The sequence below is a fragment of the Parasteatoda tepidariorum genome, chromosome 9 (genome assembly GCF_043381705.1).
Source record: "Parasteatoda tepidariorum isolate YZ-2023 chromosome 9, CAS_Ptep_4.0, whole genome shotgun sequence".
Classification (NCBI taxonomy): Eukaryota; Metazoa; Arthropoda; class Arachnida; order Araneae; family Theridiidae; genus Parasteatoda; species Parasteatoda tepidariorum.
Window position 1 is genome coordinate 2,954,020 of NC_092212.1, and position 13,005 is coordinate 2,967,024.

The 13,005-nt window shown below is 29.8% G+C and overlaps 1 protein-coding gene across 18 annotated transcripts in view; it reads left to right on the plus strand.

Moving 5' to 3' along the window:
• LOC107441077 (UPF2 regulator of nonsense mediated mRNA decay) overlaps window positions 1-13,005 on the plus strand; it is a 72,733-nt gene that overhangs the window by 36,809 nt on the left and 22,919 nt on the right. For 14 of the 18 annotated variants that reach the window (XR_011637728.1, XM_071185417.1, XM_071185413.1 and 11 more), the window contains 12 exons: window positions 129-186; window positions 1,096-1,151; window positions 2,274-2,390; window positions 2,480-2,581; window positions 3,191-3,274; window positions 3,814-3,987; window positions 4,263-4,322; window positions 5,453-5,591; window positions 7,296-7,432; window positions 8,886-9,069; window positions 10,687-10,788; window positions 11,465-11,589. Coding sequence is in view for 16 of the 18 variants with exons in the window: in XM_071185417.1 (XP_071041518.1) it covers window positions 129-186; window positions 1,096-1,151; window positions 2,274-2,390; window positions 2,480-2,581; window positions 3,191-3,274; window positions 3,814-3,987; window positions 4,263-4,322; window positions 5,453-5,591; window positions 7,296-7,432; window positions 8,886-9,069; window positions 10,687-10,788; window positions 11,465-11,589 (1,338 nt within the window). In the remaining 2 variants the exon portion in view is untranslated. The remainder of the gene's footprint in view (window positions 1-128; window positions 187-1,095; window positions 1,152-2,273; window positions 2,391-2,479; window positions 2,582-3,190; window positions 3,275-3,813; window positions 3,988-4,262; window positions 4,323-5,452; window positions 5,592-7,295; window positions 7,433-8,885; window positions 9,070-10,686; window positions 10,789-11,464; window positions 11,590-13,005) is intronic. The other 4 variants (XR_011637729.1, XM_071185421.1, XM_071185416.1 and 1 more) reach the window with 1 other exon arrangement.

The window sequence follows — 13,005 nt, forward strand, 5'->3', positions numbered from 1 at the left end:
TTGAAAATAGTAGCTTTACATATTTTTTTAAAGTATGTTTAATAATTTGCAAGGCATAAACATCTTTTAAACATTTATGAATGTTGTATGTATGAAATTGAACTGTATAATTCATTTTCAATTTACAGATAAAAAAGAAAGATCAAATCAACATTGAATCTAAAGTGAAAACTGTTCGTTTTATTGGTAAGTGCTCTTACGGATTATCTACTTCTCAAATTTTATTTAGTTTCAAGGGGATTTATAAGACATTTACGCATTCATATAATGATACATATTGAGGAAAAAAGTTTTATGTAAAGATTATGCTTGAATTAACTTCAGTGCACTTTTCAAATACTTTTTTATTCTAAATTTTTTCAGCTAATTGTGTTTCAGTGTACTGTCTCTCTATTTCAGAATGGCTACAGACTAGAGAAAATTTCAGGGAATTTTATCAATCAAGAAAAATCGGGGAAATGTCATGGAATTTAATTAAAATACCTGAAAAGAAACTAGTTTGAGTTTGTAGTGCATAAAAGTCTTAATATTTTATTACATGAAAAAAAAAATTGTTCTGAAAAGTATTTTTTGAATCTATTTCGATTCAATTGATATCAATAAATAGATATCTATTGAAAGTTTTTCCACCTTGCAGTTATATTGATTAATATAATTACAAAATCTTATGAAAATTTCATTAATTTGAAAAATATTTTTTAGCGAAAAGTTGATTAAAATTTTGTTTTCAATATTAGGAAAATAGTGTTTCATTATAGACTGACATTTGTAATTGACAATAAATGGCTTACTCCACTTAATTTGCAAATAAAAAGGTTTTCCATCATATTTCATGTACATGTATGTGACAGAACTAAAGAAATCAATGTAAGTAATAATAAAAAATCATAAAAAATTTGATATAATTGTACTTAAAAATCAGGAAAACTTTTTTTTTCTTTTTTTTTTCTCAGCAACCCTTCTTGTTTCTACTATGCTATGAATTTTTTTAAACAACATTCATTAATTAAGACATTATTAATAAATAATTCTAATATTCACACTCACCTTCTGACTTACACATAATTGAAAATAACCTCAATAATTAAATTTTAGGTGAGCTAGTAAAGTTTAAAGTTTTCCCTAAGTCTGAAGCTTTGTTTTGCTTGAAAGTAAGTAAAAATGTTTTATTTTGTTACCAATAGAATTGTCAAATGTATTTTTAGTTGTACAGTTCATAAATGTGTGCTTATTCGATAAACTTTTTTAAGAATATTTTCTTAAAAATACTATAATTTTATGTCATTTGCTTTTGCCAGATAAGTCGGATCTGAATTTACGATGATATATTATATCATTTTTGATATGCATACTTAGTATGTAAGGCATGTTGTTTTGAGAGGAAACAATGGTTTGAGCTCTGGAAGCATTTTGATTTTTTCTGCTTTTATTATGAAATTAATGAATTTTTTTTACAAATGTATGCTATTATATATATACAATATAAGTTCAAAATGTAGAGAAAACAAGGGAACAATGAAAAAATATTTTTTCTTAATTTTCTTCTTTTTTTTTGTTTTTATTTTTTATGCTATATGTAATAACAGGGCTCCAACCCTGTTATCAGTGTTGTATTTAGCATGAAATAATTGCAGTCTTAAGCCATCATACGTTCTAAACAGGTTNAGCAACCCTTCTTGTTTCTACTATGCTATGAATTTTTTTAAACAACATTCATTAATTAAGACATTATTAATAAATAATTCTAAGATTCACACTCACCTTCTGACTTACACATAATTGAAAATAACCTCAATAATTAAATTTTAGGTGAGCTAGTAAAGTTTAAAGTTTTCCCTAAGTCTGAAGCTTTGTTTTGCTTGAAAGTAAGTAAAAATGTTTTATTTTGTTACTAATAGAATTGTTAAATGTATTTTTAGTTGTAGAGTTTATAAATGTGTGCTTATTTGATAAACTTTTTTAAGAATATTTTCTTAAAAATACTATAATTTTATGTCATTTGCTTTTGCCAGATAGACTAGTTTTTATCTAAGTAGCTAATATGATCTGCCAATCTCATTCCATTTAAATTTATACATGTTTTTATATCAATGACCTAATAAATTAACGGTCAAGAATAAAAGCCCCTTTAAATATTGAGGAATATTATTGATAAATTGGAAATAGAACTTAAGTGAAATAAATTAACCTTAAAGTGAAATAAATTATAAATTTGTTAGAAATATTATTTTAATGGTACATTTCATTTTTGATTTTATTTAATTTTCTTTCAGTTGCTGCTGCTGGATTTCATTCACCATCACATTGAGATGGCATGCAATTTGTTGGAAACCTGTGGGCGTTTCCTCTTCCAAGCACCAGATTCTCATCAGAGGTTGAAAATTCTTTTGGTAATTTGTTTCTTTCTTTTCTGTTTTTACTTTTGAATAAAGCAAGTCACTTCCCAATGAAATTGAAAAATAAATGAATTCTTTTTCAGGAACAAATGATGAGAAAAAAGTCTGTGCTATCTTTAGACAGCAGATACACCACAATGATTGAGAATGCTTTCTATTATTGTAATCCTCCTGAAGTTGCCCCAGTAAGTCTCTGTCTTAATCTTTTAACTGTCACAGCACTGGTGTTCCAAAATGTCACGCCCGATTATTACTCGGGGTAGTTTTTTTTAGTTATTGTTATACCCAAATATATGTCGGCAGAAGTTTATTTCGGCTTCATCTCTTTGTCAAACCCGTATTTATCTCTGGTAAAAGTTTAGATGCAATTTAGAATAATAGATGGCAGGACTATACTTAAGATTTCAAGGATAGAGGTTTATGTTCAAAGTGTGCAGATTTTTTTTTGTGGCAAAATAAAGTCCAATTCTTTAAAACGTTGTATAGATGATTTAATTTTTTAGAAAATAATTTAAAAATATTTTTTTTTTAATCTTTATAAAATAATGCTCTACTAGAAACAAACTTTACCATTGCCATCGCCACACTGAGTGTGATATGTGTGTCATTCAAAATATCAATTTTCAACTACTAAGTATATTTTATTTTGTACTAAGCATTTGATTTTTGCAATAAAAAAGAATTACAATTTGTGTACCTAAATCACCAAGATAACTTGATAGTTAAAAGGTCAAATATGTTTTTTAATCTTAAAAGATGTAACATATTCACTGGTGTGAACATTTATTTTCCAGATAGTTAAAGTAGAGCGTCCTCCAATGCATGAATACATCAGAAAGCTGCTTTATCAAGATCTGACTAAAGCTGGAAATGATAAAGTAATTTCATTTTTGTTATAATACTAATACTATTTCTTTTGACATTGTTGTATAAGCTGTTAGCATTGTCATGCAAATGCGAATACGTGAATTGACATCCGAAAAAACCTCAAAAAGGATTCATATGAATTATTACTAACTGTTAATTATTACTCAGTTGATAAAATTACATGACTTTGATCGAGTAAGCGTAGAGGTTATTTTAAAAGATCAAATTTTGTCTTTTATTGTAATGGTTATTTTCAATGGATTTCTGTTAATTGAGCTGCATGTTATGTTTGTAGCACAAATCTTTGTTACTGAATTAATTCTGTCTGTGTACCATAAAATTACCTCTCTAATTGTTTAAAAAACTGTAAAATTGCCTTCCAACTGTGAAAGTTAATTTTAGTATAACTCTCCGAAGCCAAGTAAAAAAAATATGAATCGCCCTTTATTTGCTTCGATTTAATAACTAAATTGCTATTTTAGTTATTCATTAAAATGTTTAAGTTTAATATATATAATGTTTATTCAAAAATGTTATTTTTACCTTTCAGAACTCTGAGAAATACTCTGCTTCCACCAAAGTTTTACGACAAATGCGTAAACTCGATTGGGATGATCTGGAGATGGCTGCTTACATCACTAAATGTCTGACCGGTATTTGGAATGTGAAGTACTACAATATTCGATGTGTGGCTAATTTATTGGCTGGCTTAGTCGCCTATCAGGTATCCTATTTTAAAGTATGCTATTTCTTCTTTAAGTCAAACTCTTAATGGGATTACATTCAAAGTTTGAATTAGCAAAAAAAAAAGATTTTTAATTAGTTATTTTCAATTAAGATATAAAATTAAACTGCATTAAATTGAAACTTATCATAAAATATTCTTAATGTCATTGAAACTATATGTGCTCTCTGTTTACTCTATTGTGATAGAGTTTAACTTCATTGTTTTTTTTTATTGACTTGTTATTTGTTTAATGAAGTAGTGTTTCTCTTTAGGAAAATGTTGGCCCTCAAGTTGTAGATGGTGTTTTAGAAGATATAAGATTTGGCATGGAAGTAATGTATTTTTTATATTTTTATTTTTTTATTAGTGTCACCTAGAGTTAAAGCTGCATAGATACCGTCATTTATACTTGTATAGAAAAGAAAATCTATCTAAATTCTGTATTATAAGCTGAGCCAGGGGAATGAAGAGACTTATTAAAATATATATTTTTAAACATAAGGTAGTAGTTTATTGATGCATGTAAAGTTTTTAATAATTTTTTTTGACAGTTCTTATTTTCTTCAATGTCACAACAATGTGGTGTGGATCAGAACAGATTTCCATTTTGACCTTTCTGCTGCCCTCATTTTCTTCTTTTTAATCTTAAGTATTTAAAGGTCTTAGTCAGGGCAAACCATCTATCATAGGTTTGGTCTTCCTGTAGCTTGTACACCTTATAGTTTGAACAATGAAAACTTTTTCATCATTTCACTCCTTCATACAAAGTGTGCAGCCTACTCTGATCTTAATATTTTAACTTTCATGCCCGAAATAATCTTGGGCACTGCACTGGTGCTCCAAAATATCATGCCTGAGTGTTACTCAGGCTAATTTTTTTAAATATTGTATTGTTATACCCGAATATATAAAGGGAGAAGTTTACTTTAGTTAGACCGTTTTGTGAAATCTGAATCTATCTCGAGAGAAGTTCATTTAGATGCAATTTAGAACAATAGATGGCAGCACTTTGCTGAAGGTTGTAAAGGATAGAGGTTTATGTTTAAAGTGCGCAGCAATTTTTTTGTTGTAAAATGATGTCCAGTTCTTTGAAATGTCATATAGAATGATTTATATTTCTAGAAAATGATTTTAAAAAAATTTTCTTTAGTTTCTAGAGAATAATTAAATAAATTTTTTATTTTTTGAAAGCATTGCTCCACTAGAGGCAAATTTTACCGTTGCCATGCTGAGTTGCAACCACCTCAAGTAAATATGCAGTGGCTGCGAGCCTAAGAATTTTTATGTGTGTCATTCAAGATATCAAATTTTAACTGCTAAAAGTATATTTTATTTTGTACTAAACATTTGATTTTTGCAATAAAAAAGAAATTGACAATTTATGTACCCCAATCATCAAAATAACTTGACAGTTAAAAGGTTAATGAACATTTGGTCCTATTAAAATGTTTAATTATTGTAGGTGAATCATCCAAAGTACAACCAGAGGCGTGTGAGCATGGTGCGTTATCTGGGAGAGCTCTACAATTATCGAATGGTGGAATCTGCTGTGATATTCAAAGTTTTATATTCTTTCATTACATTTGGGGTGAATCAAGATGGTATGTTATATTTTTTGGGGATCTTTTCATAAAGGGAAAAATTAAAGATTAAATTAGTATTTAAGGATTTAAAAAAAAAAATAGTTATAAATTTTTGGCCAATCACTATTGAGATTCAGGGATCCCACTTGACTTTGGAAAGTGCTGGTCTTTATGACTTCTATATTTCTGGGTTCCTTTTTACTAAAATATGAATTCAGTTTAGGGTTACCGGATAGTGGCACTTTACTAGATCTAGTATATGTTACGAACATTTGCCAAAGCGACTATGTAATTGTCGACATTCACCGATCGAACTCAACAACCACCAAATTTGGTCATTCGCAGTAACATTTATACTATATACAAAGTTTATTTATTTATATATATATATACAGTGTTTTCATCACAGAAAAAAAATGGGTGAGAATTTCTCACCCTTTCTCAAAAACAGGGTGAGATTTCAAAAAGTTAAGTGAGATTTCTAAAAACTAAAAAAACACAAAAACTCTTGAAAAAAAATCAGTTCTTTGATTATAATACATTTTTAACGTCTTCTATTTTTTAAAGCATTGAATATTTTTGGTGCATCATCATAGAAGATTTTGCCTTTACAAGGTATTTGTCCATCTTACATAAGTGCATAAAACATTTGAACGTCTTACATGAAGAAACCTTACCTACGGTAAACAAGAGGTTGCAGAGAAGTGTGTTCTGAAAAGGGTTCCGTGGTTGTGTAAAGTTGTGTGTAGTTCGAAAAGGTTCTGAACAATACTGGTAAATAGGGAAAGCTAGATAATGGGGCAGATGTTGAAAATAATTAAAGATCCAGGAAGAAAAGTGAAACGGATTTCATTCTAAATGGCGTAATTCGAAGCTTTTTCCAAAATGCGAGAAATTCGCGAGTTTTGAAATTGATTTATGGAATGCGCGAATTTCTCGCGGTAATAATTTTTTAATGCGAGAAAAGGAAAAAATATGCGAGATTCTCGCGTTCTCGCGCTGTAGTGAAAACACTGATATATATATATATATATATATATATATTGTTAAACTTCACTCCTACAAAATATAACACTTCTCATTATGGACTTTTTTTTTAGAGTTTCCCATGATATCCTAGTCGCCAAGCAGGCAATTATGATGGAAAAAACTGTTACCAAACACTGAGAGTCATTTGTGCCCTAAAACATTATTTCAATCTCTTGAAATCGGACACAGAAAGCACCTATCTCTACTCTAAATTCCAAAAAGAGAAAAATCATTTTCCCACCTATCTTTAAAGCATGTAAATTTTTTGGCCTTATTCACAACTGAAAATATTGTTAAGCTTATTCACTGCTAAAGGATCAAACATTTTTCTGTCTTTATATCTGCAAAGAAGGGAGAAAAAATGATGCTGTTTATGTGAAATATTTCGGATTGCAGCATCTTTTCATCTGAAATATGCAGGTCACAAGACAAGTTACGCATTAAATATTCACAATTCCCTTTTCACATTGAAAAATTGTGCCTATTTCATTGTATACTTCTGTTTCTATCTTTTTCTAAATGCATCAAATTATATCAAACAATATGTTCTCAAGTTTCTTCTACCAGCAAATATTTTAATCCAAACCTTCAGTCTTGTTTTCCATGTACTGAATAAATTTTAAACTCTAAAAATTTTTTTTCCAAGTTTTAATTTTAATTAGATATGTATAGAATATTCTCTCGCATTTACAGGTTCTTATTCAGAAATGGATCCACCTGATCATCTGTTTCGCATTCGACTTGTTTGTATCCTTTTAGAAACTTGTGGTCAATATTTCAACAATGGTTCTAGCAAGAAGAAATTAGATTGCTTCCTCATATTTTTCCAGGTTTTACTTTTTTTTATGTTAATATTGTTCTATCAATGTATGATTTATATGACAAACTGTTTTAACAAAACTTTATTTTCTAATAGTATTTTAGCTGTTAAATTTTTTATTGTAAACTGAAGAATGATTCCTTTTAAGCTGAAAAGGAAAAGCGTTTGCCTTCCAATGAGGTGCACAAGGTTTGAATCCTATCGATGGCTGGTTGATATGAATTCCACATCTGACTTGCAGCAACCTGACAGGAAATATTCTCAGCGGTAGTTAGTCTCCTTGCCGTCATACTGGGAGGTTTTCGGGGTTTCCCTCTCTATGTAACCCAGATGAGGGATAATTCCCTCAAAAAGTCCTTCACGGGGATAAATTAATCCCAATACTTGATCCAGGAGTTACCTTGTCTTCTGGGTTAGGTTCAAAATTACAAGGCTGCGGAGTCAAACATTCGTAGTCATAAGCGCAAATATCAGGTTGGCTGGTCAACAATGGTTATGATATAAAGTAAAAAGTAATAAGCTCGTGTGGTTTAAAAGAATCTCCAAAACCAGTGAAACAAGAATGTATTCTGTTGTGTAATAAGAATGTATTTTGAAGTGAAATAAGATTGTATAATGAAGAAAAAGCTTTATAAGCCCCCTCCCTAATGAGAAATTCTAAAGGTGGGACTCAGGTTATGCATTGGATAATGAAATTTTAAAATCCATTTTGCTCCATGCACTGAAAAACTTATGGATTTGCAGGAAAACAAATGTTTGATAAATAGCGAAACATTAATGAGAATAATTTTACAATGTACAAAATTTTAGTCATTCTAATAAAAATACTGGTATTGCATATTCCATGATTTTCTGTTCGCATCTTTTTTTTTTATAACTGTCCTTGAACAACTGACCCAATTTTTTGGGTTTATGACCACTCTGTGGAGTTGTAATTCTGAACCCAATCCCGAAGACAAGGGAAGTACTGGATCAAGTATTGGGAGAAATTTCCTTCAGGGAGAACTTTTTGATAAAACTAACCTGCATTTGTGTTAAATTGAGAGGAAGACCACGAGAACCCCCCACTGTTAGCCTGATGGCAAGGGGACTCTAACCCATGATCTGTCTACCACTGAGGATATTTTATTATCAGCACTGTGATCGGTGCAAGCTGAATGCGGAATTCGTATCACTAGTCATTGCTGGTATTTGAACCCGTTCACCTCATTTGCAGGCAAACACTACATCCCCTGAGCCGCTCGCTTTGCATATCCTGTGTATTTATTACTAAACTAATTAATACATTTTTTGTTCCAACTTAATTTTTAAAATTTCCAGCAAATTTTGACTCTTTCTTTCTGCTACAAACTTGCAGCCCTTCCAATTGGTTTAACTGTGATTTTTTTAAATGCATTTAACAGCTATTACTTAAAATTTTATAATGGAAATAAGATTATTAGTGACTTTAAAAAATTTTGTAGCGTTATTTCTGGATGAAGATGTCAGCTGACATTTACACAGAGGATTATCCTTTTCCTGTGAGTATCAAGTTCATGGTTGTTGATCTGATCACATCCCTCAGACCTAAACTCAAACAATTCGAGAGTCTTGAACAAGCAAACCAGGCTGTGGAAAATTTACTCAATGAATTAAAGCCAAAAGTTGGTAAGGTTCAATTACTTGTTTTATAAATAATCATTCTCTTTTAAATTCAGATTTCAGCCTAACCAAAACATTAAAATTTGTGAAAAATTCTTGAAACAATTTGAAAACAATTAAATTCTTCTAGTTTAGAGCATTATGTTTGCATAACTTATGAGTATTGTGGAAAGGCTTTACAGGAAAAAATATTAGTTTGAAAAAAATAGCTTTGTTAAAGTAATAAAATTAACATAATACAAGAAAATTTAACACGGTAAAGTCCCGATTATCCGAGTTAATGCGCACCACAGCTAACTTGGATAACTGAAAATGGTGGTAAAAGTGAAGAGTATGAAAAAGGAAAGAGTAGGTATAAATTTAATATATTTAACAAATATAAAATGTATACAAGTACACCTCATACAATTCATAATATAATTAAAAAAAACTTACTTAAAAACACTTAAAGAGCATACTTTATGAGAATTAAAAGAGTTTTTACTTAAAAACGCCCTTCATCGTTTCTTGTTTAAAGCTTTGGTGCTTTTCTGCAGCAATGTTTCGCCTTTTTTTTAGGGATAACAGGAAGGCTGGTGTCACCTCTTCTTGTTGTTCTGTATCAGTGGTTTCACACTGGCAGCCTATGGGCCGCATCTGGCCCGCAAAGCTTTTTTTTGTGGCCTGCCAACTAGTTGTCATTTTTTAGGACAATTATCGTACAAAAAATCTATATTGATTTAAAATACTTTTCTCGTTAAAAAAAATAAATAAAATAACCTAATTTTTTCATTTTTGTGAAATTCGACTTACCAACAATGCAAAAAAATTTCTTTCTCAGGTTTTGCATCCAAGAAAATATTTATTCAAATATAAAAATAATCGTGTATGTTGCTCTTTTTTTATTTCGTTTTTTTTCTCTCCGTATTTTGTGAATATAATTTAGCATGTGTGCGTACCATAAATTTTCACGAAGAAATTCTCTGATTTAACTTTTTTTTTAAATCAATAAATTTTATCCAAACTTATTTACATTTGTAAATTTAATTATTTACATCTTTAATTTAAAATGAAAATATCTATTTTCTGGTGGTTGCAGCAGACAAACCTCAATTCTCCCATTGAACATTTTGTGTGCTACTATGTAAGTTTTAATACCAACCTTTTTAAAGTTTTATATCTTAACAATGTTGCACATAATTATTTAATACATAGGTGCGAATTAAAGTTATTGTAGCCAGAATTTTTTAATATGCAATTAAATATTTTTAAGAATCTACTTCTTATTTTAATTTGTAATTCAGTACTTTTGTTTTGTACAACTTGATAAAAATCTGAAAGTAACATTTAATGTTCCTTTAAACATAAAAGGGTCGGATATAAAATTTTGACAAAGTTGCAGCCCGCAACATTTCAAGTCATATTTCTCTTGTATAATGGTTGAATTTGTCTATGTTTACATAGGTAGAAGCATTGTTGAAAACTTTTTAAAATATATGAAAAATAATATTCGTTGAGAAATTGTTTTAAAAGGAAATCTAGTAAAATGCTTCAGCAAAAATGTCTTGTTTCCTTTTACAGTTTTGCTGAAGATGTCTCCATAACAAGAACTCTGTTTCTGCTATTTTTCTTCTTCTTTTCTAGCTGAAATCTGTCCCACAATTCTGGATGAAGAGAAGGAAGGAGATGCTGAGCAGCACCAAGCATCCAAAGAAGATAATCTGTGCCCAATTGTAGAAGAGGATGGTATGTGCAATTGAATTTTCAACAACAAAAAAATTCTCAGTCCTTTCTGTGCTTAATTTTGTATGTTCCTTTGTCTCAAAATTCATCCAAAATAAAAATGCGATTTGTTTAATCAATCTTTGAAAATTTTATCGGAGTTAAACTATACATTTTACCAATTTCAAAAAAAANAAAAAAAAAAAAAAAAAAAAAAAAAAAAAAATGGCATTTAATTAATTGACTAATTGTATTCAATTGTGTTTTTTTCTTATTATTATTTTCTGTTTATGCTCTCGCCACATATGAAAAAGATTAATCTCATTTAAAAGACTAAGTTAAAGATTATAATCTGCAATAACCATTCTCTTATTTTATTCTTTCCTTAAGTTTATTAACGTTGTTTGTAAATTTAATAAATTAAAAAATAAAAAAACAGTTATTCATAGTAAAGCTCTAACATGAATGCATTCAGCATGTCCCATGATAATTTTCTGTGTTTTATTCATGTTTCTTTTGGTCTATTTGATGTTCTGTTTGAGTTAACTTTTTTTCTATTTAATTACTTCTCTAATCTTTTTACAAACTGATTGTTTGGATAAGTTATGTTTATGCTAGGAAAAAAGAGTCGTGATTCTGAATGTCATGGTACAAAAAGTGTAAACCATTGTTTTAAGAGTGTCCAATAAATGTGTTGCAGAAGACATGGACGAGGACATGCAGAGTGAATGCAGTGGTCAAGATGAATGTGACACAGATGGTTTCAGTGGAAGTCAGAGTCAACCTCTAGAGGTACAAATTAAATGCATGCATTCATTGGAAAAGGTCAGCCTTTCTTCTCCTTCCATTAATTGGGATCTTCTTTTTGTTTTTGTAACCTTTTATTTTGAATTTAATTGAGTGTCACAAGATGTCATTATAAATGTGTTAACATAAATACCATACGTTAGTCCAATTTTATATTGCGCTAGTTGAGGGTAAAACTTCATACAGTTGAACTTTGATTGATAATCTCTCATGGGACCATTCATTGTGAACCATAGATTCGGGAAAATAAAAAATGCAGGTCAATATAAAATATAAGATAATGACCTAAAAATGACTGAAATGTAATAAAGAAGCAATGAAAAAGAAAATTAATAAATTTACAATAAGTGTGAAATATTTTGATCGAAAAAATATGTACGTATTTTAAACAAAAGAGGAATAAAGGCATTTATTTATTTAAAATATCACACAACGTGGGAACCTGTTATTTTCCAAAACATTCTAAGAGGATCTAATTAATGTTGTAAGAATACTATAAAATACTGATGAAGCGCCTCTCCAAATTTTGACGAAAAACATGCAGTTTTGTGAGGGGTGATTGAACGGGACTGATTGTAAAATATCGACTATGATTTGTAAAATTTCATGTCTTATGTAATGTATGCCAAAAATATTAATAATTGTAATAACAAGAAATATAAACAATGTATAAAAACCAAATAATTAAATTAAATTAATTATAAATATAGTTACAAATATAGATTTCTAATATATACTGAAATATCCAAATTTTTTACTTTTATGAAAAATTTTGGCGTGCTTATAATGTATGAAATCGATGAGCGCTCAACAAATAACCGGAATTCAAGAACCGCTCAACAACCTTCCAGAATTATATCTGTGATAGAATTCAATGAACGGATACCACTAGTTATGAATCATTGCTGTTTTGAGAGGGGTCGGGAGCTGTATTAAGATCACTGTACTTTTTTATTGCTGATTGTGAGATTTGTATTAAGTTCACGGTCGTGGTCGCTCCTGTGTTGCCTTTAGCTGTTGAGTGTATATGTTGTGTGTGATTGAGACTGAGAAGCTACAACGTGAGGAGGATACGTCAACTGCTCAATGTGGACCATCCATTGAAGGAGGCATATTCCAATCAAAGTGGGCGTTACTTTTAAGGTAGGAAGCATGTTCACATCATGTTCGAAGGTCACCAATGTGGAGATGGTAGCTATCAACAGTGTCAACTTTCATCTATGAAAAGATACTCCGTCATAGAATTGAGTTAACATGTCTTATATACTAGTGAATTGGAATTACATTTTTGTAGTGGTAGATGCACTACACTCTTCCCCTTGAATAATTCTCAAGGAAGGAAAGCTTCTTTCTGCTATTTTGTACCCCATCGTCTTTTCACTTCGTCTTTATCATCCTGTGAGGCAATGCTCTCATTTCAGCTTAATACAGTTG